Source organism: Acanthisitta chloris, unplaced genomic scaffold, assembly GCF_000695815.1.
Source record: "Acanthisitta chloris isolate BGI_N310 unplaced genomic scaffold, ASM69581v1 scaffold33961, whole genome shotgun sequence".
Taxonomy (NCBI): Eukaryota; Metazoa; Chordata; class Aves; order Passeriformes; family Acanthisittidae; genus Acanthisitta; species Acanthisitta chloris.
This window is the reverse complement of record NW_008658351.1, coordinates 5,187-32,476: the sequence shown is the minus strand read 5'-3', so window position 1 is coordinate 32,476 and position 27,290 is coordinate 5,187. Positions and strand designations below refer to the sequence as shown.

Genomic DNA, 27,290 nt, shown 5'->3' with positions numbered 1-27,290 from the left:
GGGGAAGAAAACCTTCTGAAGAAACTTAACATAGAAAGAAAAAGCAAACATTTTGTTGTGTATGACTGTGCTTGGAAAAGACCAGTCAGTGTTTTCTGATTTCATCATTGCTTCGATAATTTGATTGGATTACGCAGTTATTTTTCCTCTGTGTGTTGCCCACAAATGCCCTTATTTGACTTTAGTGCTGTGTCGCTGTAGGGTGTGCTCTTTCTTAACAGAAAGAGATGGGAAAATCCAGAGTTTTCAATGGTAAGGATGTCGAGTTTGCAAGCTGAATTGCCATGCTGACCAGGTCATGTATTTATATTTAATAGGCTGCAAATCAGAGCATCTGTTCTTTGGTGTGTTGTGTGAGAAGCTGGCTCAGGTAGCAAGAGCAGTGCCACCAATCTTTTCAGGTTTCTTTATGAATTACTGGAGATGAACAGGCATATAGAAAATGCTGCGCCCATTCCACTACAATGCAAGCCACCCTATGTCTGTTGCTGATACACGTGCAGAAATGTAAGATGTTTGTGCTGTGAGTAAGCAAACGGATACCCAAGTGGTGGTAGTGGTGCACATGCAGCTACCAGTTGCAGTTCAAGTTGTTGAGTGATTCTGAACGTGGCTAATTAGTTGATGCTAAAATCTTCATTGCTGGTGTTACACCTGTTGTGTTAAAGCTCACACTTGTGTGTCTGCCATGCTCATGGTAGGCATTTGGCATGACTTATATTCTGTTTTAAGTAGGTCTTTGGAATTAGCAATTTTGTCTAATCAATGCCTTTGTCAAATATGACATTGATTTGATTTTTTTTTCGTAATAGCCAATGTCTTATGCTGAAAGCAATATTTTTTCTTCTTTCTCTGTGTGAGCTGTCTTTTGTATATAGAATTTGCTTTTATACAGCCTTACTTCTTTTGTTTTGTGTTTAGTCTGTCTTTGGTGCTTATGTTTAAAATTAATGTTTGCAGTGTTGCTGGCATTGACTTGTAAGGTCAAGTTGGCAAACGAAAGTATTTGCTCCCATTCCATTCCAGACCACGTAAGAGGATTTATTTAAAGTGCTCCTTGCAGCCCCACGCACTTCCTCCTCGGAAATAACCCAGGATCCAAGCTAGATTATCAGTACCAAAGCGAAGGACCATGCTTGTCTTCCATAAAAGTTCTATTTCTTAATAACATTTACTCTTCTACCTTAGTCTGGAGATTGCAGCATTGAAGATAAATGTAGCTTACAATAGAGAGCACAACAGAGCTGCCTGTCTTTCTGCACAATAACTGTTTGTTATCTTTTCAAAAAATGTGTGATGACTAGCCAAACAGCAAGCAAATGCCATTTCATACACCTGTATGCCAGATGTTTTACAGCTGTGCATATACCCTATAGGGAACGCCATGGGACAATTGATTCAGGAGAAATTTGAATTTTCCTCTTGAGATAGGGTGAAATGACAGTGAAGGAGACAGCCACCAGTCAAAGGAATTGCATAAGCCAGTCAAGAAACAAATCTTTTGGCATCTTGTGTGGGGGTATTGCTGACATTGAGAGTTAGGAGGATTTCCTCTGGCTTCTTCACAGCTAAAATATTTTCCATTAATGAAATTAAAGTAGGAATAACAGAAGTTTTATTTGGTAGCATATAGGTAAACTGATTCTAGTCATGAACAGCATAGTCAGGTTATACAAAGCTAGGTAGGAATTAATGACTATAAAATTCCTATTATTTTTAAGGGTAGCTAGGTATCTGAATGTCACAAAGCCTGGGAAATATTCTTCTTATTGAACTTTGGGGGTTTTGCTCCTGGAGTGGACCTTTTTATTTCTTAGTTCTTAAAACTATGGACAGTTTGACAAAGGAGATAGTCCTATCATCACAATCCCCGTCCATTTTCTGTCTTTATGACTCCTGCAATAATTCTCCTTTACAAAATACTTTGCAGCAAAATTCTGTAAGGGAGTCTTTTTACTATTGTGTAATCTTTTATTTATCTAGCAATAATAACTCAGTGCTTTGTATGTCAGAATAAAAGTTCCAGGAACTGATATGCTGCACGTATTATTTGTAGCCAAATCTCAGTGTAGTTGCAGCTGGATTCTATGTCATGTCTTTAAAGAGAGGAAAAAGGATAGCACACACTTCTCTGGGAAGGGGGCCAAGGCATTAGACATGAAAGTGGGCAGGCATTTGGGCCTTTATGGGGAGAAGAGGGGAAGGAGTATGGTCCTAGAAATCTGATAGGGATGGACATATTTTGGTTGCTTCAGAAGCCAGTTCAAATTTGGATTAGCATCTGTAGTCTAGTCACTGACCCAAAGATTTTAAGCTTTTGAGAGTCTGTTTTTAAGGTGATGGTTTTAGGAATTTGTTTATTTGTGTTCTCCCAATCTGGCAATGTAACACTTTTCTGTTTGGTTGCTTACTTGGCTTCACAGCCTATGGAGCAGGGCAGCAAGCATATGCTGTGGAAAAGAGAATTATAGCTATTACTATAATCTAACTTGATTTCAGAATGCAGAATTGAAAAAAAATTGTGTCAAATTAACATCATGATAAGTGTGAGAGACATTAATGTTTTCAAAGGAGATGGCCAACATCTTCCTGCTAAAGCACAAATTTCTCCAAAGCTGTGTTGTTATGCTTTCTTAACTCTTTTCATCAAATAACTTTTTGGTGCTTTTGAGAAGCATTGGAGGTAGCATTTTATTAGGCTATGGAGTGGAAGGAGCCCATTGCATGCTGTGCAGTGCAGCATGGAGATCTGTGATGGTACATCACGTGGCACAGGGGGCATGGGAAGGGCTACCTGTGGTTTCAGAGTTGGTAAGATGGCCATTAGCAGGGCACTGTGCCTAATGCACATCCTTTGGCTCAGCGGCACGTTCATCTGAATATACAGGTAGCTTTTGCTTCCAGTGATACTGTGGGTGTACTTTGCCATCTTTATGCTATGTTGAGCTCTGTATTGTCAACCTGGGTATAATGAACAAGCAGGGAGAACAGCAGTCCTGGACCAACATACAGCTGGGGACAGGCCTTCCCTCTGGTTTTGGGGAACATTACTTGTGGTGCTGAGAAGACAGCTCACACTTTCTGCCTGTGGAATGGATATTTCTACTTTCACATCATGCTATGAAGTCCATTTATTTCCAGTCTCAGGCATAATATGCTTTTAGTGGAGGGTTTTCCCCCTGTGATTGTTTCCTGGATTAGTAGATCTTCCTTTACTTTGGCAAGGATCTTCCTTAATAAAGAGTCTCATCATCAGTTATTAGTTTCATATGTCTGGTCTGTGAAACACACAGAATTATTGAAAGCTATAAAATTTGTGTTAGCTGTTTTCCTACATCGTGATCCAAACAATCTCAGTGTGTCTCAGTGGGTTTGATCATATAAATTTATTGCTGGTTACCCACAGTAAACCAACAAGCAGCAACTGTGTGACTAGAGCTCAGATGAACTTATTCACTTATACCCAAAGTGGTTCAGGGGAAGAAACAGCTGTAAAATAAGTGTTTGCTTTAGTAGCAATTGCTTTGGTTATAATTGGTTTAGAATTTTTGTTTTGTAGTTGCTACTGTCCATCACTTGTAGTCAATGTTAGTAATATTAGGTTACAACTTCTTTTAACCCTGTTTTTAACCCAAACACCAAAAATGTTGATACTCAATAATGCTCTGTAGTGAAGTGAGAAAGTAGGAATTGCTATGGTAGAACACAGTTACTTATGGAAGCTGATGAACTAGGATAAAGTATCATATTATTCATTGATTTATGAATCCTTAGATCCTATGATACTTCAAAGAAGGTTAATTGGTTTCTTACAGCATAACTGTAATGGACTCTGTTTAAATTCATCATTTGATTATAATTTTCTTGAAATATCCACTTCTGAGCTTTTTATCCCCCCTTCAGTCCCCAACCCCAATATTCATAGTTCCTCTTGCTCTGAAGCATTTTAAGAGCATTAGCTCAAAGCACAGTGTTTCTTCCTTCTTAGCATGTATTGGGGTTAGGTGTGAGTGCGTGCTGTGCTGGTCACAGTCCTCTTCTGTAGCTGAGCAGAAATATACCCTCTTGGCTGACAGTTCAGGTGGCAGGTGATGATAAAATGAAATGCATGATCAACTGTAATTGGTTTGACACATTTAGATTCCATATTAGTGTCTTCTTTCCATAGACCATATGAAGAGCAGTGTGGAAGTGTTACAGTTTTATTATTTTTCTTTTGATTCTGTAAAATAAAGTTGTTTCCATCACTTCAGAGGACAAGTGCCAGAGGCTTGGTCCAACTTTCCTGAAAGGTTGTGTTCGACACAGCGCCTTGCCTTACAGGCAGGTTACATACTGCAGTTGGATGCTCTGGAAGGCCTGCCCCTGCCATAAAGGGAAATGTGGCTGCTGAAATAACCATGCTGTAAGTCTCAGGAAGGCAGGCTGGGCCAAACTCAGCCCACATGCTCTGTTCTCAGTGCTAACTCCCTGCAGAGTGCCTGAGCAAGCTTACCCGAGGTTTGTCTTCTAGCAAGACAAAGTGCTGCGTTGTATATTAAAGGCAAGGTTTTAGGCTGTTTGGCTTCATCCCCAAATTCAATTTATAGTGCTGGAACCTAAAAGTAGGGCACGCACAGACTCTGCAGCACACACTGTGACTAATGTGCTGTGAACCACAGGTGCTGCAAGCCAGGAATGGTGGGAGTATTTCAACATAGTCAACCTTGTCAACTCAGCCTGTCACTCATCATTTTGCTTTGAGATAGCTGATGCCTTAAAGAAAGGAAAAAAAAGCAAAAATCTCATATAAATTAAAATCATAAACTGAAAGATTATGTGTGCAAGAGGGGAAAGCTTCGTGGGAAATTTTGAATAAAAACTGCAGTACAATTATTTTTAACTAGTTTCCTTTTAACAAGAAAATATTTCATTCATAGGCACTCAGAGTAGTGAGAATACCTACCCACACACATGGGCATAACTACTTACCTGCACAATCCACACCCTTAGTGGCAGGATGCAATTAAGGATCTTCCACTTCTGGATTTGTATATTCAGGATAAATTAAGCAGTTTAAATCAGATTTCAGAAAGATTCTTCACTAGGTTACATTGTTAAGAATCTGTATGTTTTGACTACAGTAAGAAGCAACTGGTAAGCCCTCATGGGGATAAATATCCTCTGTGTATCCTCGTACTCATTCTGATCGGCAAATAAGTTAGTCATACTTCATAGTGGCTGCCTTCCTGATCATAAGGATATCTTTCATCCTTCCTCCTTTCATCTCTTTTCCCCACTCCAATATATTGGATGTGTTGGAATAGAATCAAATGCAAAAGTTGCATTAATATACACTGTAATGTGTTAGAGGATTTTTGCATCTTTGCTGGAAAACAAAATCCTTTGGACAGTAGAATTATTCCTCTGATGGAGTGTTGTGCATTAATTAGTGTATTTGTTTGTACCCTCTCTTGGGACTTTTCATCCATAATCTTTCTTAACCTTCCTTTGTAGAACATACTTTACACTCTTGTTCCTCAAAAAAAATGCCAAAATGTTATTTCCATTAAGAATAAGGAGAAGACATCCAGAATGCAACACTTGCATTCATTTTACCTTTCTGCTTTCTCTATTTTTAGTTTCCCTCTTGCCTCATTTAGCAGCTCTCTCACATTGTGTATCACATCCTTTCTAACAAGCAACTTTAGAGCATCCTTCCTCAGGATTCTGAGGGATGCAGAAGAGACTTATCAGTACTTTGCTGCTTCTTGCTCCTTGCACAATCATGAACTTGTAATATGTCATCTATGTGGTGCTGCTGCTCTGTATTGTCAGAAGACTAATTTAATTAATTTTTATTAACTGTCCCTTAATTGAATTTTTGAAATACAGATACAATTACAAACACAGCACAGGAAGAGCATAGGAAGAATGTCTGGCACAGCTATACAAATAGATGCATTGCTTCAAAAATTTCCCTGCTGTTCAACAGGACATGTAATCTGTAAAGGATTATGTGTAAGAGGGAGAAAGATACTCAGAGCAATACTGAAATTCATTCAAGTGATCAAAGCCAGTAGAAAAAAATAGAAAAAAATGCCAGAGACATCAAATTATGAGTGCAGTGGCTCCTCGTCCCTCTCCCAGGCACTTAATCAAAAGGAAAACAGAAATTCTCCTAATGCCTGTGTTCTGGAAGAGAAAAAGAGAAGGCTCTTTCAGAAGAAAGAACCAAGGTGGAATTACAGGCCACAAGCTGGCATCCCTAAGAGGTGGGCATGAAAAAAAGTGGGGGTCACATGCAAATGAGGTTTCCCAATAACTTCAGTTGTTCAGTAATGCAAAATGCCCATGTTGCATAAGGATCATCAGGTTCCATTACTGTGCTTCCACTGAGCTGGAGAGCTGTTTCCATTCCTGAGTTGCCACTTTGAATTCTTGTGAATCCATATTAGAGTAACTTGCTGGTAGAATACACTAATATAATATCACTGAAGAATACCTTCTAGTAGTGATTGTGGCCTGTCTTCAAGAGCTCCAATCCCTTGGCTTATTCAGTAAGTCATCCTAATTTAAATGTAGAAAGGCCATCTGCACGAGAAACCCTGGTAGCTGTGACAGTCAGTGACCACACTTCCTTGTATTACTGATAAATGTGCTGCTGCAGAGTCTGTAAAAAGAGCAGATTCTTTCACCTCTGTGTAAAGGAAATGTCATCAGTCATTTCAAATCATTTAAATGCCTTTGCTTAATGTTTTACATGCACTTTACCAAATGGGCACAATTGGAAGACTTGTCAGAAAGAGAGAACCTGAAATGGGTGAACTAGTGAGTATAGACACAGACACCCACCACACATGTGCATCGATGTCATGATGGAATGAGATGCTGTTAAAATTTAAACGGAATGGTTGTAAGCATTCTTCTTCCAAGAGAGAAGTGCTTTTTTCCTAGGTAAACTGAATCCACTCTGTAATGTTAGCCAAGCCTATGTATACGTTTGCAACTGGAAAACATTCGATATGCTTTAAAATCACATTTCCTAAAGGGAAAGCAACTTTTTTCTTTCCTTGGGTTGTTTAGGCCAAATGGGCCATTTCATTAAAGATATGTTCTGAATTCTGTTCCCTAGACACAAAAGCTATGATATTCCAAAAATGTGCTTTCTCGTAGACCTTTCAACAGGATTTCCAGGACAGTTTAAAAAACAAATAGTAGTATACAAGATGAATCCCAGATAACTGCAGTGTAATGTTTAGTGGTTTCATGGGGTACCATTTTTCAGGGATATATTCATAGAAGTTCATCTTTAGGGGTCTAAAGTAATTTCATTTTATGGGGCAATTAAAGACTTCTGTTTTAATATTGTCTGCTGTCTTCTCTGGAATTGATTCAGAACTAAATACATACTGTAGAGGAAAATTCAGCATGACAGTTTGCTGCTGGCATTTTTCATGAGGAATTGCAGTATTCTCCCAGATGGGAAAGAAACTTATGAGGGAGTTTTATTTTTTTATAGATCTATATTATAGCTAACCATTCTTCTACTTAGCACTGCAGGTACATGGAAGACTGCCTGGTTTTGGAGTCTTTCCACTTTATAAAGCACAAAGTTATGTTAATATTTTTTGACACTTGAGTAAGAAAAATTCTTTTATTTTATCAGATTCAAGACAACTGACTGCCCTTTAATTATTTCCAGACACACGTAATATCAGGCACAAAGGTAATACAGTGTAAGATTTAGGGTTCTGACAGACATGTGTCTGCAAATGAAAATCATATTGCTGAAGCTGTATCAGCTTCTGACTCTCTGAGGGATGGTGGTGCCTTGAGCGCAAGTGTCTGATTTGCTTGTGAATCAGCTCCACAGAGGATATAGTTTACTATATTTAGTGTTTTGTAGGTAAGCCTCTATGATTTTCAGTTTGCCTTATATCCTCTAAAAAAAATTTTAAAAAAGAAATAATTGTCAAGAAATTGGTTGAGAAGTGACTGATGTATTTAAGCAGCAAGAAGTGAGAGAGAGGGATGTCAGGAGTGTCTGTCTCATCTCTTGCTCCAGGTCCCACTGTTCTTGCTGGTAGTCAGAGTCCTAAATCTTCTGCAGCCCTTTGGTGAGCCGGAGAGTAGTCAAACGGACAGGGCTGCAGAGCTGCCCCACTTCACAGCAATTTGGGTGCAGGTGCCTGCGCTCTGGGAGCTGTAAATCTGCACTGCCTTGGGGAGGAGTGTGGGCTCCTATGCCCTGCCTGCTTCAGCCCTCTCTGAGGGACAGCAGTGTGAAGGGTTGCTTTTGCTTGCTTTTTGAGGGATCTTCACTAGCAAAGATAACATAAGCCTGAAATATCAGAATGAGCTAGGCGAGGGTCAAAATCACGAGAGGAAATGAGTAAAAAGGATGTCACAGGCCATCTCCTAGGTTATTTGAAGTTGTGTCTTGGGTATGTCATCGTTTTCCCTTCTCTCTCACTGATTTTTTTTTATAGTAGCCTTAATGACAGTGAAATGGATCTGAGTCAGTACCTGTTAAATGCCAGCTTCCCCTTGTATGGCATCCATCTGTAAATGCAATTACAACAAACATCTGCTCCCAGAAATGACTTTCTGACCTCTGCCATTTTATTCAATGTCTGCCAGGCTTCTCATCACCCTCCCCAGTGATCCCAGCAGATCCACAAAAAAAAGTAAAGATCCTTATTCTTGTGACATTGCAGCCACTTCCACTGGCTTGTTGAAACTCAAAGTTATAACTGGAGGAGCAATGCAACCCTATTCACAAGAAAGATTTTTGGTTGTAAAAGTTAGCGCGTTTGTTAGGCATACATAATCCAGGTTACTTCCTCGTTATATAACCTTATTAAAAATGAAAATTCCTGTAAAGTATCTATTTCAGCTAAAATTTGGATTGGTCGGTAAGTAACTAGACAGTAATCTTAAAAAGCAGAATGTCGCAGAGACTATAATACAGCCATACATTAATATGTAGCCATTCCCTTCTGAAAACAGAATACTAAATTTGGTTTTTAATATCAGCTTGAACACAGTATGATGTATAGTATTTTGCATAGGCTTGCAGACTTTAAATGGGTGTTTAGAGCTAATTGGTGTTATCAGAGCTCTGCTGTTATCCCTGAATCAATGAGGCAATAGGTTCCTATTCTTTAGAGATTTGACAATTTTGTTTCTCTCCATTTAATTAAAACTTCTTGAGTCCTTCTGTTTCTTCACAGAAATGGTTTTAAGACACTCGACATGTTAATGTTTCTAATATCTGGAGTACTGGGAAAGCCAAGAATTTTTGTGTTGTCGTGTTCATATAAACTTTGTACCTGTAACATCTGAAGTCTTGTGAAGTTCATAGACTTGTATTTATACATGTATTATGGCCCTGCGGTGTTACGTAGAATTTAACGGTTATCTGAAGCTGTCTCCATACTGCCTGGAAACTAGTTTTTCTTTAAAATATTTCTTCAATCTGTGAGGAGACGTTGCCAGGCATCTATATTAATACCTCTATAAAAGAAGGAAATGCTTTCTCACATGTGATTACAATGTGGAAGTCATTAGCAAAGGGAAGCCATTGAGTCCAAGAATTTAACAAGGCTTCTGAAAGGTTATAGCCATCAACAACATACAGGGTTTTAATTAATATAAATAAGTAAATCAGAAAAAACGCTAAGCATTACTGTTCAAGGATTCAGCCAGTCTTCAGCTATCAGCTCCCAGTTAGACAGAGATTGCTTTGTCAACCTCCACAGTTTTAGCTTTTCTCCATGAAGCATCTGGCACCAGCCACTGCAAGAGACAAAACCCTGGGACACGCACATTTGCTCTGACATGAGATGACATGCTCCCTGCCTGCCTTCTGGCTGATTTACAGTGTGTAACTTCTGTATTAATTGATCACACTGCACCACTTTGCTGTGCATGCACAACGCCCTGCTGCTCTACACAGGTAGGAATCAAGGCACTAGGGGCTTTTGTTACTAAACTGAATCAAATGAAGATAAAAGATGATGTTTCACCAACAAATGCAGCAAAATAGGTACAAGTACTTCCCACCTTCCTCTGGCTTTGATGGCTCTTTCTCAACCGTGTGTGTTTCAGCTGTGTCCAGGCACATGCTCTGCACTGTCCTGCAGGCTCATGTACAGTTGCAGCAACCCAGCAGGAAAACAAGAGAGAGAGAACAGGCAGTGGCACACAGGGAGCCTTTTTTGTATGCACCAGAGAGAAACAACACCTTGCTGCTGGCACTGCATGTGTCAGATTTGCTCTTGTGCCTGAGACCCTGAATGAGCTGTGCTGACTGTAGAGCTCTGCTCCAGAATGTAGGTAAGAACATCAATGCCATTGTATTTGGCACCTGTAGTAAAGACGTGATGCAGTGAGTAGACATGGAAAATAAGTGCTCTGCAGGTAATCTGTCCAGAGTGGGATCAAGGCATGTTTGTGACAGCACAAATAAGCTCCCACAGAGTTTGTGACGCTCTGTCTCTTTAATTTTGGGGGCGGGAGGAAAAAAACCTAAATTTCTTGATACATTTCACTTGAATTAATTTAAAAATAGCTTCACAGTTGGTATTTAAGCAGTCTGAGAAATGTAATGTGGAAGCAAAGATGAAGCAGCATTTTTTCACAAATAAACAAGAAGTCATTTTCAAATGAGAATAACTACATGAATTCCAACTGCTGGAGAGGATGGTGCTGCTGAGACAGCAGCAAAACCCGTGGCTGCATTCAGGGGAGTGTTCTTGCTCACCAGCAGCCTCTCTTCAAGGAAAGTGCCCAGGCATGTGGGTAGCCACACACTACTGGGACATCACAGCTCCTCAGGTGAGTTTGGTATGAGATCATGGGGAACCTTCGTTCGTGAGGTCACCGGGAGGGAGGGAAGGAAGAAGTCTGAACATTAGCAGATGTGTTACGGGTTGTGTTTGTTGTGCCTTTGGCTGAGCAGTGGAGTTGTAAATGATTTTTTTGCCAAAAATGAAAGTTCATTACAGACTGGCCTTGTTTTGATTAGGAGGAGCCAGGGGGCTATACCATAAGAATAAATAAAGCTTATGGCTTTGCCTGCTAGTTTGTTCACTTTGGCCATAGAGTTATTATATTCTAACTGGGTTTTAAGTTCTGTGTTATCATTTTTATTACTCTTTTTAGGATTTACTCTGCATGTGCACAAATAAACTTTCCATGATGTTGGCACTTTTACACATTTTTTTTAATGCTTGAGGAGTTCCCATAGATTGTGTCTGTACTAGATGTTTGTCAAAATACGAAAGAGTTATGTTGACTTGTTTTATGTTGGGATGCAGAAATTCATTTTTACCTTCCCTTTTTTTTTGCTTTCATATACTTCATTTGGGAAAAAATACTACCACAAAACATCTATTTGGTGGTCAGTATGTTTTTCAGACCGAAAAAAATACAGCTGATTTTAATGGGATGATTTAAAAACATTTTTGTTGCTTATGTAGAGGTACTGTTATCTGTCCAGAAACTGTGGTTAGGAAAGTGACTTATGGCAAGTTCATACTGAGCAAATTGTGAAAATTGGAGAAAGTTGTATTTTGTTTTAAAATGCTGATACAACAGCTTCACTATGTAATAGAAGATGATGTACGGTGTTATTTTTGAATTTCAGTTATATGAGACTAAGATGAAAATCAGAGTTACCAATTTCAAATTCCATTCTCCTGGCAGCACCTCAGCTCCTTTTGGCAAATCATTTAATCTTTTCTGCCTCCTATCTCACTCACATTTTAAAATGGAGATCTTATTTTATTTATTTCCCAGATGTACTTAAAAGTATTTCATTCATATGTGTAACTGCTTTGAAAATAATTTTATTTTTTAATTTTAATATATAAATCGTTATTATATTATGTAAGGATGCACATTTGTGGGATAAATATTGTGTTTTCCATCAGTTAACTAAATTTTGTTTGCTTTTCTTTGACAAATCTGTCTGACAGCTTGTTAACTCATGGTTCTCTCTTAGGGAAAAGAAATTAGACTTTTAGTATCTTCATAGAGAAACTTCGAAAATCAGTATTGCTATAAGAGAGTTGTCACACGTTCATGGCTAGAATCTTTTCCTTTCTCCCTTTACCTATTAGTGCTATTAAGACAACTTACAAAGGAGCTGGTTCTTCTGAACACTCTAGTGCATCACAAGTCAGTAGTTACTGGCATTTTTCAAAGCATTTCTGTGTTCCTCCATTTTCCAGGAGAAGTGTGAGCTCCGGGATAGGTTATTCAAGGCTTGCTTTTCTTAGCAACCTTGTGAAGCCCTCTTAAAACAGTGATTCAATAGGCTGTAGGAGGAAAATTGCTGATCTAAGCAATATCCTTCTTTTTTCCTATTCACTTCCTTGTCAAAGGGCACCACCGTACATTCTGGTATGATTTTAGAGGACACATTAGTGAATACTGTGTACTGTCAGAGTTCCGCAATGGGGTCATGATTGAGAATATTTGATTTGCACAGGCAGTTTAACAATTTGACACGCTTGTATCCCTCCAAACTGGATCCATTCTGGATCATCTGGATTAGGAACAAATAGAAAGGATACATTTTTTTAATTCCTCAGTGCAGCATAAGATAGCATCGACTTAGCATATTTTTTTCTGAGTCCTGAAAACTAGATTGTGTCTACTCAGACAGGATTACCAAAGTGAAATCACGTCCTCTTCCACTTTTTTCAATTGCTGTTGTTTCAGGTGTTTTCCAAAAATTTCATACCATTTGGTATTGAGATCACCACTGGCACTTAGTTTAAATTATGTAATGAGACCAAGCCAGTTTGGCAATTTAATAATGAAAAAGAACTCATTTTAAGAGATCCTTTGCTCTAATCTCTTTATGTTCTTTAGAAGCAGTTCTGCCTATACACACACATCATCTTTGCCTGATCTGATGTTTCTTAAGAATCTTTACTTACTCAGATATCAGTGGATCCAGTTAATTGTAACCAAGAGGTCTAGTATGGCAGCAGTTAAAAGTAATTTTATTCACCATAGTTATACAATCTCTTGAGTTTTCTCCATGTTGTAATTTGCTGTTGAAAAGACTGGATGATGCTCCTGATGCTCTTCCTAGCATGGAGTGCTGAGAAGAGTAAAGTTTATCACATGCTGAGCACACACATATTTGCTTCACGTAGTTTACTGCTGCCACTTTCTCATTTCTGGGCTGTGAGTCTTTCTGAAAGTTATGAAGCTTTTAACCAAAATGATATAGTGAAGATCAGCAGCACAAAGTGGGAGTTGCTCCCAGTATTTGAAGAACAGTCCTTCTGGAGAAACAATTGGTACAAAACAAATCCAAGCCCTGAACAAAGCAGGAGAATTATGTACCCATGAACATCAGATACTTCAGATATTCCTGTTGCTGAAACAGAACATGAGAGAAACGCCTTTATCCTCTGGATTTATTCCCTCAGAGGCGTATTTCCAACACTGTCTGATATATTGGACACTTGTCAAGAATGGAAACAGCCCTGGGACCATCTGACATCAGGAGTGAGCTGGAGGGAAGGATTTCTTCTGGCTGAGGAGGTGATTTTGTACAAGAGGCAGTGAGCAAGAATCCTCTGCCAGGGATTCTGTCTAAAGCCCAAGAGGGAAAGGAAAATCAGGATGTAGGCCTTGGCCAAGGGAGCAATTACTTCTGGAAATGGATTTGAGTGGGCTGGGATGAAGGGAAGTGTTTTGGAACAAGTCACCTGGAGTTTTTAGTCCTCTCTTTTTTTGCTCCCCCTTTATCTCCTCCATGAACGGTTGGGACTTTTTTGTAGTATTTTGTTTCTCAATTAACCTATCTAAGGCAGAAAACAGTTCTGAATACCTGTGAAACATGCTGTGTTTTGGATTGTATAAAAAATAACACACTCAATTAACGCACAACTCAATCTAATGTGCTACCTCAGAGAGAGAGGTGTATTTCTTGATCCTATTGTGCTGTTATTATGGGGACCATTTTCTTCTGCTGCAAGTATGGGTTTGTAAATCCTAAGATGAAAATGAGTTGAGGGAACTCTGCCAAGAGGAACTGCAGTCATATATGTGAGTCATAAATGTTTTACTTAATTGGGGAAATTGCTCATTCTTTTACAGATTACATCTATTACTAAATATTTTATTTAATAGCTAGCAAAATGCTCATTCTGGATCTTTGGTGCTTCAGCACATCACTAAAAGCAACATTTGAGTTCCAGTGGTATTACATTGACCCATCACCAAGCACTTGGCCAACCAAGCATTGCCAGATTCCTCTCGTCCCCTGCTTCCTGTGGGATATGCACCCACTGCTCTCTCCAAAAGCTGTACTAGACAGATGTGGACTGTTGTGTGGGTTTTGTTTTTCCCTTAGAGTGCCCAGGAGATCACTTTTGGATTCAGACAATTTCCGCTCAGATGAGTAACTTGTCAGAGCCTGGTAATCCCTCAGAGCATGTAACAGGGCACAAGTTACTTCTGCCTCACTTGAGCACGTGGCAGCAAGGTCAATTAGGATTGTATAATCAATATTCAGTACTTTTGTAACTTCATGCAGATGCTGAGAGCAGAGGAGCAATGTCCATGCATTATTTTGTTGTAAATCCTTTCACAAAAATCAAACTATTGCCAAGAATGTGGAAACATTAGAGTAAGAGGCAATTATAATAGAATAATTGATGCCAGATGAACTTCTGCACCTGATATCATTCAACATGCCAGTGAAACCGAGCCACTTATTGCAAGGAATACTACAACGTATGTCAGGGTAGCATCAGCATCTTTTCAAACATTTTGATCATTTTGAAAGCTGCTAATGTGTTGAGTACTGTGATTTTTCTTAGACATTGCAACGAGATCCTTTTTTGTTAAAGATTTCACTCTCCCTAACTCCTCTGGCTATCATCAGGTTTGCAAATTTTAATTAGAACTTATAAGTAAACCATTATTTGAACACTGAGTAAAGATCTTAGCTGCTTTTAGAAATCCTTGTTATTTCCAGGCAATGAAAAATAATGAGATAATATTTTCTAAAGCACTATATAGCTATTAAAGTAGATTTTAAAAAATTGTTCTATTTCCAAGGTGATTTTATTAGTTTTTAAATGTTGATACTTTTGCAAAAAAGCACCAACTTACCTCCATTCTGCATCTGCTTCACCTAATGTGAGAGTTTGAGGTTTGTTTCCTTTTAAGAGGTAAAGGGTCACTTGAGCATCACTTCAGGCTTTGGTATGGTGTTGTTCTCTGTAATACATGGGGGGTGAGTGAGATGTAGAATATATTGCACATATTTTGTTTTGGCCATTTCATTCTGATGTGTTTCTTGCAATTGTGACAAACAATAGTGTTTCCTAATTATTTTTTCCATTATTTTCATGCAATTTTTTTTCTTCCATCATTCAAAACCTCAGCTACCTTTGAAATGATTGAGCTCTGCAGAGTGGGGGAATTTTCCAGCTCTATGGAACAAACTTGAAGCTGATCCTGGAGATACTTAGTATATGCTGCCAAATTTTTGTACACCCTTCTCAGTGCACACTGAGTTCCTCTGTGTGCTCTGGGACAGTCCAGTTTGAAGATGAAGTGAGTGACTACTCACTGGAAGTGTTTGCACAGTTGCATGCTTCAGAGTGCTATAGTCCTACTCACTACCCTCAGTGCATGGGTAGTCTGATGAAACATTTCCAAGTATAGGTTTAAAATGGAGAGTGCAGGGTCCTTGAGGCATGCAGTAATACAGTCTGCACGCGTTGCTCCAGCCATGCAGTGCAGTGAGGTGACTGTTAATCTCTCTCTCCTGCTCCATGGACTGCAGTTCCCCTGGTGCCAGCTCCCAGTGCATGGCCATCACCACAGGTGTCGGTGGGAGAGAGCCTAAAGGCAGGCAGGGCTGGGGACCTGGAGGGATTTCTTCAGAAAGCTCTTCCATTCAGCTTTGCATGCGCTGAGACTGACAGATGCACTGAAGGGGAGCAAATTTCTTGTAGTGGATCTGTCTTTCAGAGCTCTAACTCACACTAGGAAACGTTACTGAAATCCTGAAGCATAGCTCCTTCATGCTGCGCCTGAATTCCAGAATTCCAACAAATTCTGGCATGTTGACCATAATACATGCAGGTTTATAGCACTATTTATAAATCTCTTGAGTTTCCTCTTGTATTGTTTCTTGCTGAGGGAGTGTGGGATGTGCAGTTCATCCCGTCAGGCTTTATTGAGGAGTTATCCGCAGTCGTGTATGCTGGATTCTCTTGAGAAACAACATCTGTTTTTCTGCAGTATTTCAAGTTTGAAATGGTTGTGGGCTGTCACAGTTTGTTTAATTAACAAAAGGATACAATTAAATAAAGTGAATTACTTGCACTTCTTGTCAAAGGCAACATTAACTCCATAAGCCACAGAATGGGGAGGTTTCCTCAATAAGGTATTTGCTGATTTTTTTTTTGTGTCTTCTAATCACTTGTTTTCTCTGCTTTATTTATGTTGGGATTCATCTGGTTTTCTTTCTCTGTTTAGAAACCATGCTATGCCTGTAAAGCAGACACATCTTGTCTTACAGGTGAAAATGACACTAAACATGGATTTGGATGTAGTCCTCAGGACCATCTGTTTTGCAAATCATGCCATTGTGCTAACCCAGTTAAGGCTCTTGGGTTCTATTAGGATTTTTTGTATAGATAAATGAGATATATATAGATCTATGGATGGATGGATGGATACACACTTGAAGGCAGTATATGCCAACCACTGATAGGCATTTGTATGATACAAAAGGAAGCTAAGCAGCATAGTTCCTCTTGGGACCATAACAAACCTGGCTAGCAGAGTCTGAGTGCTTGACTCTGCCGCTGTTATGTAGCTCTCATGGCAAACTAAAATTACAAGCCAACACATACCTGTAATTTAAATGAAACTCCATTGAAGCTCAACTTAGTCACTCTTCCAGTGATAGTAGTTGTGTTCTTGGAGAGGGTGTGGAACAACACTTTTATAAGGCTTCCTTGAAAATAACTGGCATTCTCCATTTGTAAGGAAGCTCATTATGGTTTTTTTGTTCAGTCATGTAAGTAAACTTCTGGAAGATCATAAATGCCTAGTATAACAGTAGCCTTCAGGCATTCTTAACTAAAATTGTATTTTGTCTTCCAACAGTTGTGCATTTCGAGGAGCATTAATGATCCTCAGACTAAGCTGACTAAGATGTGCTGCTTTTGCCTCCTAAACATAAAGCACCATAGCAATAAATAAGCATCATATTTTTCACATCATCTTTCTGCTGTGGATTCGGTCTCACGGATTTGTGGGCAGTAGCACAGTCTGTAGATAAAATGGTTGATCGCAATGATTTCCAACAAAACTAGTTCCTATTAATTCCTAAATTATATATTTTGGGCAGCAGCTGGATGAATTGTTCATAAAACTTTTTTTCCCCCTGCATAAATACAAATTGCATAAAGTCTTAAGGTAGAGAGTTTATGCCTTATATTTTCCTTCTCCCAGGGAAAGTGTGATAGTAGCAGTTTTGGTGAAATTAAATACTGATCATTTCAGCTACCTAAATTCACTTTGTATTCTTCAGTAGGTAATATGCTGTTGTTCACTGCTTTTTACTCTGCTCTTTCCTCACAGCCACGCTGTGCGATGTTGCGTAGCTACCAATCTATAACCCAAATGTTATATTAGAGTGGAGAGTTGTGCTGATCTCACTGCAATATACAGAGGGTGTATATTTTATGACATGCCTAGCAAGCTGCTGTAAATTTCTGTGGGATTTTTTCGTGCTGTACATACCTGCTAATTACCAAAGTGATTTATGTTTTAGCCATATTTTCTCTTTCATTGTTCATTCTCCTTTTTTCAAGTTTTAGAACTGAAGTAGTTTTGGTATGCAGTTATCTCAGAAAGCCTTGGAGAGGTGGAGGTAGTCTGCTAAGCGCTGTGCAGGGTACAGTATGTGCTACAGCCAGGGTGCAGGTTAGCATCCCCTCTCTGCACAGAAATCTAGGCTCTGGTTACTTAGGTCAGGCAGAGGGATGCCTCTGGGCCATGCCAGCTGGAGTAAAGGCCAATTTGTGAACTCATTAACACCTTCATTCAGCGTCATGGAAAATGGTGAGAGGGAAGAGGATCATTCTGAGCCCACAGCCATGTGGAAACCCAGTCAGTTGAAGCCTCCATTCAGCCTTGCAGCTGATTGAGCTCTCTTTTCTTTCCTGCCTTTTTAGTAGAAGGGAAGAAATGGAGGGTTGGAGAGGGAATAATCAGTAGTAATCTCCTCAGCCAGCCAGCCATCTCCTCCTGTTGACCTTGAAATAATGAAAAAGGCATAGATTCTGTTGTGTGTTACCTCTGAGTGTCCAGATAATAAGAGCAGAGAGTAATGATCATAAATCTACATGGCTTTGCCTGTTTGGAAATTTGGGCCATGGGGAAAATGACAGTATGTGTTTTATTTTTGCTCTGTAATTCACATAAGTATTCGTCCCAAAGTGTTTCCCCTGTGGGTTGTTTTTTTTTTGTCTTGTACTTCATTTTATGCAGCAGTAATTTTAATTCAGATGAACTCATTCCCTTTTGTTGACTTAAATTTTTAATATGAGAATAGCTGTATTCCCTGAACCAGCAATAAACTGGTTTGATATTCACATTTTATAGATGTAATAGCTTTCCATTAGTTAATACAGTGAAGTTACACCAGTGTAGAACTGGGCCTATGAAAGAAGAAAACAAATCCAAAATACATATGTAGGACTTTTTTATAATATTTCTTTTTTTTAAAAAAAAAGGAAGAACTCCCCTAAAGTAACTATATTTAAAAAAAAAAAAAGGCAAAACAAAACATGGCATTTGGGAATTTACTTGCAGATGTTGAACTGCCATACACAGAGTAACCAGAAAGTTGTCTTTGGCAATTTATTTGTTCCCCTCCCAGTGAGATGTAATTCATTAAGGCAGTTCCTTGTCAAGTGTTAGCTCAGAAATTGGGAGGAATCTGAGACAGAAAGTAATTCAGGAACCCTAATGATGTAGTAGTCCAACTAGTGTGGCCACTGGATAAAGAATAGTAGCAAGGTGTTTTAGTAATTAGCTAAGTAAGATGCCAAGGCAATGTCAGCCAGTAAGTGATGTCATGCAATCAGAGGCAGGGTTTGGCCAATGCAAACTGACAGTTTTGTCCTTTAATCCTACTGCACACAAGAACAAAACATCAGGAAGGACTATATTTAAAAACAGAGGAAATGTACTGAGCCCACTAGAAGAGCGTGTTGCATTGTGTTTTCTCAGAGCTAGATTTCAAGTGAGATGATGGCTACACTGGTACTGAGCTCCCTGAGCTCCTTTCCCCCTTCTCAACATGGGATTAACTTCTTAAATGGCAGCAGAGCTCTCTGGAGTAAATGTGACTGTGGTGGGGGGATCTTACAGTTTGCTTGTATTACAACAATGGACACATTACACGTGCGTTGGGAGCAAAGCTGAAGCATAAGGGATATGCTAACCCTGTCACTGAATATGTAGCAGATCAGGTTGACTTACAGAAATCCAGTCGATCCAGAGTGAGGGTGGCCTGTAAGTCTGACACTCTGGAGGAGCTAGGATGGTGGTCATATGGTTTTCCTCTTTTGAGGCCAATTAGCCTGTTAGAGCTTGCCTTTGGCCAGAGAAAACACTGTAGTTGAGCTGTGCTTCTTGGGGAATTAGGGAGGATGGAGGGAGGAAGTTGCCCAGCCCTGAGCTGTCTGCTGGACAGCTGGAGGTAATGGCTAGCCACGGGGTGCTCTGGCTGCTCCCCTGCAGCCAGTGGCCTCGTGGTGATCTGGTCATGCAATAAGCAGATTTAATTCATCAGCCAACAACCCTGGCCACAAAAACATGTATTTACATCAGTTCAGTGCATTGAATAAGGCTGGTTGCAGTGAGATGAGTGCCAGAGTCAGCTCCAAGGAGGAATCATCCTAGGGGTTCACAGGGTGAAACTGTCCCCTTTCAGCAACATGTTGCAGCTCACATAATGAAAACACACCCTAATCTGACCCTTTCTGTAGGTTATTGTGTTTGGAGTGTTTCTGGTACGCAAGCCAGTGTAGTTTATTTTTTCTACACAGCCATGTTTGAAGGTTACCTCCTGTGGTCAGGTTAACCACCAACTTTAATGAGCTCTGCTGACTTGCCCCAGCTAAAAGTTTGTTCGTCAAAAAATCTAGCATCTATTAAATAAGTTTTAATGCTTGAAGACTCTTAGCCAACAAACAGTCAAGCTAAGTTGAACTCCAGGTTTGTTTCCAGAGTTTATAAGATCTTTGATCAATTTGGACATTAATAAAGGATGTAATATGGCAGGGCTGTTCTCCACTTGTGAGGTTAAGATACCGAAAGGGTTTAAGGAGTTATTAAGCTCAAAGGCTATTTCTAGAGTGCCTTGAATTAGTGGAAATACAGTGACATATTCAAGGCTTCTAACTGTCATTTTAGGAAGACCTAGGGTATGAATCCAGAGTAATCCAGATTAACCCAAACTGGTCCTGCCTTAAAACCGTCCTACAGTCACAACCTTTACCCTGTGCCAATGCTGTCACTGGGGATGAGGAAGTTCTTCCTGGCTCAAGGTGCTGAAACAAGAGAAGATGAAACAGGTCAAAACCCAGCATTATTCTGCCAAACCAGCTCGCCAGACATCTCCTTTGCAAGGGAGAAGTGGGGAGTCCTGAGACAGGGAGTTGAGAAACTGGAGTACCTCTAATTTAAAGTGGCTTAAACTGTTGTGGACCAGCACCTCAAGATTTCCATGTTACCCACATGTCTTTAATTGCTGTTAAAATGCCAATTTCAAATAATAGTACAAGTAGCTTGAGCAGAGCTGGAGTTAACTGTGTAATTTAAGCCCATGAAACTATTTACATGTTTAAAAGTATGCAGATGATGGTTTCTTATGCTAGATCAGGATCTTAATTATGCATAGTTTGAGATAATTGGGTTGCTTTACCTTCCTATCTCAACCTGCTTATTCTAACTACTAAATTAGGATTCAACTGTAATCCCTGTATATTTCGTTGAACTATTTCAATTTTTTCCTTACATTACAAAAGTGTTGTGATTAATTCTGCTTCTGTATTCTGGCTTTCTGTGGGAGAGGTCTGAGTTCAACACATTCATCTCACCAGGTATAGTCAGACAATTATGGCTTTGCCCTTTGCTGTGTGATTTTTTCCAGATGATATAAATGGAAAAATGTTTTGGGCAAATATTTTGAGGAACGAGTAAGTCCCAAAGTGTCTTCATTTTGTTATGGTGTTTATTCTTAGGTTGCTGTGCTAGCCTATATTTTGTGACTTCTGTTTACTCTTTCCTGCCTTTTAGAAGCTAACGCTTAAAATTTAATCAAAAAAAAAGTACCGAGTTTGACATTTTTAACAGAAACAAAAAAACGTGGTAAAGATCACATCTGTGGACAAATCCATGTTGAACAATCCAGCCTTTCTCTTAAGGTTTACATGGATGGAGTGATTATCTGCTTACAGGTGCAGGAGTATAACCTCATTTCATTGTTTCCACAGATGAGCACCATGCCAGGGCTGCCCACAAGGCCATGCTTCTATGACATTGACCTTGACCCCATCACAGAGCAAGTGAAAGGATTGTTTTGAGAGTGACGTCCAAATTCAGGTCAGTCAACAGCCTTTATTTTCCTGTTCCAGTTTGGGGGAGGATGTTTTTCTCCAGTATGTATATAAAAAAAAGGTTGTCAGGAGTTTATCTAGCCCCTAGTTTCATTAAGAACTTCACATACTTTGAGGGATTTGAGGGAATATTTCATAATATGCAGTTTATCACATGGGTTTCCTGTTTGCCGAGTGGTGGCTGGCACTGTGCTGGTGTACAGTAATGATGCCTTTTAGATGTCCTGGCACTGTCAGTTTGGCATGAGGAGAAGCCAGCTCTGCAATTGTACTGCTTTTGGCTATGGAAAAAGCCAGTCTGAAGAAATCATGTCATCTTACACACCTCAAGAGAAATAATCTTTGATACTACACTCGAGTGGCAGTGTGTTTCTGTCAATACCGAGATATCAGGGGAGATGTTTCTCAGCTTGTTCAAGAGCTTTGCTTTGTTTTTTCATGTCTTGTTTTCCTAACTGCTGTCATCTCTCTCAAATGGTAATAAGCATTTCAGGAACACAAAGCTGTCCTCTTAGCCTGTTTTTCATGCTGGATTCTCTCTCTTTTCCTCAAAGCTTGCAGTTGCCCCACCACCTCCTCCCCTTCTCTAAGTACTTAATCTTCTTGGTGTCCTGCTTTAATTTTGTGTAGCACATGTTCCTCACTTAAAAATCCAAGATGTTATGAAAATATTTCATGCTACTCTATTTTAACCTTGTAACATAATAAGTGGAGTAAGAGAGAATGTAACCCTGACTGAAACAAACCATGTGTGCCTGTGATGGGATTCTCTCCTTTCATCACTTAACTCTCTCCTTTCCCCCAGTAAATTGGTCTGGAGAGCAAAATGCTTTCTTTTAGACAGAACAACAGTATTACTATGAGCTAATAGGACTGCAATGGGACCCCAGATCAGCCACAGCTTTGAGGTGGATGTGCCCAGGCACTTCAGCCCTGCTCTAGCAATCCTTGCCTGCTCTGGTTTGGGAGAACCAGCTTGAATTTTCTGTTTCTGTCTTTTGAGGAATTGTTTGGAGGAGGGGAGGGGTTTGAATAACCCAGCCAGGCCAAGTTAACTGTTCACTTGCCCATACTTGAATATCACGATATTCACATAACATCTGGTGAGAGCAGATTCTGCCACTTTGTGTGCCAGTCAAGACAAGTACAAAGGAGTTAGCTTGAAAGTTAACCTGCATGCACAGGTAATTACTACCCTATATGCAAACGGTCCCTGACTATTCTGTTGCTGGGTAGTGTTAGGCATACCACTTCTTGGCATGTATCCCATTTTTGTAACTGATAGACATTATATGTCTGACAGTTCATGCATACATATTGATTCATCATGTGTCAGTCATGTAATTACTTCTGAATCATTTGAAGTGACTGTAGAATCCTAATGTAAAATCTATATGGAGATTCACATAGCCTGCTTAATTGAGTGTTTACTGCCTAGTCTTACACAAATCCATCCAAACCATGGATGGGTGAGTTTTGAAGAACAATGGTAATTAAGCAGACAAAATACTACATTCCAGCTGAGAAGGCCTTTCATTGGATGCTGTGCATGAAATTAAAGCATTAAACTTGGCTTTTAGTCAGTGATGGTGTTTTGTCAGATGTAAAAACAAATGCTAACAAGGTCACAAAGATATAATAGTCAGGTAGGAAACAGCATACATATCCAACTGTTAATAAATTATTTTCATTTCAGTATGGAGATATTGTTGGCATCAGACAGATGAATGATGCAGTAAGTGTAAGCCTTATAAAGAAAAAAAGGGCTTGATCATATGTATTTTTCATCAACATAGGCACAAACTGACCTGTGTTCCTACCTTTCACAATCTAAGTAAATGCCTTGAGGGTACTGTAATACCCAGTGAGCACCACACAAAGTAGCCAGTGTTCATCAGCTCTAAAATCCATCCAGTTCATGTGCTAGATTTGTACATTTCTAATTTGGTATGAAGAGAGAAACAATATTCCCATGTAGTCTTTACTCTCAACTTTCTGTAGAGAAGTTTAGCATTATTCTTTGTTTTCACACATTCATTAAAGTGAACCCACACTGTAGCCGGTACTACACTTTGAGGTCTTTGTGGATTTGTTTCTATGATGGCAGATTGAGGAATTTTTTTTCACTTAATTTGAATTATTTTCTTAGGGTTTTAGTGTACAGTGATATTACTAGTAATATGATATTGTGCCAACTCATTAGGGCTGATTCAAGTCTTTAAGATGTTGTAATTGAAAAATATTTAGGGATTTGTGGAAGAGCTGCAGATGTTTCATTATAAATATGCGTGCAGAGCTGAGAACAGTTGTTTTAGTGTGCAGTTTATATCCTGCTCTTCAATGCATAGCTTCATCTGACTTGTAAAAGAGATACAGGCAAAGGTTCCTGCTTCTTGGGATGCTATGTGAGGCTCTGTCTGAGCTGAAACATTGGATGTCATTAGCCTCTCTCATTTTTCCCTATCACTTCACTACATTAATGAAAGTAGATGATAGTTCTCGCGGAAATTTGGGTCTGTTTTCCTCCATTGACAAATAGCCAATACATGGACACACAATATTGCAGTCTCTCTGTAGGAGCAGCGTGATCTATCAAAAAACTGAAACATTAATACCTAGAAATGAACCCAGAGCAATCTGGCTCAGTTTTCATCACTGGCCACTGTCCTATTTAAATTATACTGCCCAGCTCATACACTAAGAAAGTTGAAATTTTTTCTTTAGGAGCTATCTGTAGAGAGCACCAGTCAGAATAAGACTTACATGGAGAGAAATCTACGAATAGGAAGAAATGCTATTTGAAAAAAAAATCTTCTTTGCACAATGAGGAAAATTCATGAACCTAACCCACTCTGCACAAGTCCACTAAGGACCCCTGTGAGCTCTAAGGATCCCTCTTAATTTAATCAGTTGCAGTAGGTGCCTACTCTTACTGGACCAGTTTGATTTTGAGCATGTGGGTTGATGATGGGGGGTGGTTGTTCTCCTCAGCTGTTTTTAAGGCTGCCACTGTCCACAGTGGCAGATATATTCTTGTACTCTTCACCTCTTCAAAACTGGCATTATTTTAATACACAGCATGGATACTTTGTCACCCTTGGAGCTTTTTTGAATGTGAGAGGAATCCCAGAGCTCTGCCTGTGAGCATCTTCATGGCCATGAAAAAGTCCATGAGGGCAGGACACTAAAGCTGGTGTTCTAAGATTGCAAACTATTTGTTACATGTTTTCATCTTAATTTATTCAGATATGGATAGAAAGTGCTCGAAGACCATTCCTTTGCATCCACAAAAACTGATCCTGTGAAACAAAAAAATTACTTCCTATAGTCTCATTCCACAGTATTGGGTTTCTGTCAGCAGCAATTACTACAGTAATGCACAGTCCAAAGTCCATATCATATTGGAATACGAGTAGAGATTTTTGTTTCTTTAGTAGGGTTACACAGATAAATAGGAGGTACATGTGTCATAACTAAACAATTCTGTATATTATGGTTAAGGCAAAAATATCCAATTACACTGAAACACTGCTTTTAGGTCATGATGCTTCTATATTTTTCTTTAAAGGAAGCAAAGATGTCTTGTTTCAATGTATAAATTCTTTATCTTTCTCTTTTCAGAAGCCCGAAAATTAAGAACTGCAACTTTCCTGTTTCCTGCAAGCAGGAGACAAAAATGAATCTGAAATATTCCTGTTATGTGTCTCTGGAGAAATGTCAAGATAGACCAAAGAGCAAAAGTTTACTCTTTCTTCAAACTAGTTTTTATGATGAAATATAGCTGTAAGGTTTAAAAAAAAAACCAAAAAACCAGCAAGCTGAAGTTTTTCTCGCTGTCATGCAGGAAGCTCTCTGCTGGGGCTTATGCTTGTTTGTGGATAAAATGACATTGAAAAAGAGCAGTTTTTCAACTCAGAGTTTTCGTCTTTTCTCAGAGGAGTTTACAGAAGTATTTCCTTTATCTTGGCTATCTAAAAACTTGCGTAAACATGATTATACTGTGTGACCAAGCCTATTTCTCTCAAAAGCACACTTTTGCTCCTGGCATTCAGGAGCTGAAACTACACACAGATTAACTGCACATTTTTGAGTTATCATCAGGCGTTGCTCTGGATGCGTTTGGGCAACAGCCAAGCAAGGAAGATATTAAACAGAGAAAGAACAGAGCATGTATTTTGTAAAAGGGTTTTTCATGTATAATTTGTTTCCTTGTTGGGCAAAGATCTTTTGAAACATTTAAGCCATAGCTGTCTTGTATCCACAGGTCTGTCTTTATCCAAAGTGTGTGTTACAGGCTGTCCAGCTGATTATATGCTTGTTGTGGTGAAGCTGGTTGTTCTGAGAGAGCACCCCTCCTTCTGAAGCACTGTTTTGCTCCTGTTCATGGCTAATGAAGCCTCCTGCTGTGCTGGCTTCCGACCAAGAGTTTTTCCCTGGCAGTACTCAACGCCCGGTAACAACAGAAGAATGTCCATCAAGGAGTGATGCGACCGGGCACAGCTTTGTTCTGCTTGGTTTTGCAGGGTTTAACCAGCATACTTGTAAAACTGGAGGGTGTGTCTGTTTGAAGGGGGCATTCAAACAAGTTGAATCATAAATGGTGTGCTTTAATTTACCTCATTAACTTACCTTTCCCAGTCTTTCCTAAGCCTGCAGCAAAACAAGCCTAAGGCACAGGATACCGCGTTTAGCTTTTCAAGCTGTTGCTTCTCAGGAAACTCACAGACTGACTGTTGGTTCCTTCAATAACAAAAAATGTAGCAGAACAATAGGGTGAATCGAGACAATAGGCCATTGGTTTTTTTAGGTAAAAAAGCGGTAAAATAATGATGAGAGAGTTTATTTTCCTGATGACGTTTTCCATCCTGTCGCTTTGCTCTGCTTACGCACATCTGTATGTTATGGGCTTCTGCAGTGTAGTTTTGGTTCCCTTCTACAAAGCCACATTTGGAGACTTAATTATCCCAGGAACTCTGTAGTAATTGAGGGGTTTGTTTTGGTTTTTAAAACCATGCTTTGTTATTTATAAACTCAGAACTATAATTATGGACAGTAGAGCAAACTGGGGACAATTAATTAACTGTGCCTTCCCTGGAGTAGCATGGAAATGTGTGTTGACTGCATTTCAGTGCTGTCTGTAGCATGGTCCTCCAGCATCACAGGGATTGCCTTGAAGATAAATTTAAATATAAAAACGAGAGAAATTTGATCTTTTATCTTTATTAGACGATAGAGCTCATAACGGCCCAGTCTGTGGATGCTTTAATTAGTCTGGGGCATGACAAACATGATAAGTAGAAAGTAGGATTCAAGTGTGGCTCTCACAGCTGCTGGGAAGTGAGATTTCTGATATTTTCTAATAAATTGTGCTGCAAAATGCAACCCTACTATTCATACACATAACAGTGTTGTATATTAGTCTTGCACACACCAAGCTATCTAGCCAAGAAATAGCCAAGGAGTTTTGGAAGAACATAAGTGTGGTTGCCAGACAGTTTTCCTAGTAGTGTCCTTACAAGAAAAATAAACAAAGTTTTCCCTCCATCTCATCCGGAGAAATTCAGAAAACCATAATTGTGCCTTACTAGTGGTCATTGTGGTTCCCCCACAGGTGCCCTGGAATGG

The 27,290-nt window shown here is 39.4% G+C and overlaps 1 protein-coding gene across 1 annotated transcript in view; it reads left to right on the top strand.

Moving 5' to 3' along the window:
• The window catches only part of LOC103812057 (monofunctional C1-tetrahydrofolate synthase, mitochondrial-like), a 61,064-nt gene extending 39,432 nt beyond the window's left edge, over positions 1–21,632 (top strand). Inside the window, exon 8 of the mRNA XM_009085062.1 lies at positions 21,543–21,632. Within this exon, the coding sequence (XP_009083310.1) occupies positions 21,543–21,632 (90 nt within the window). The remainder of the gene's footprint in view (positions 1–21,542) is intronic.
• Positions 21,633–27,290: the final 5,658 nt, after the last annotated feature.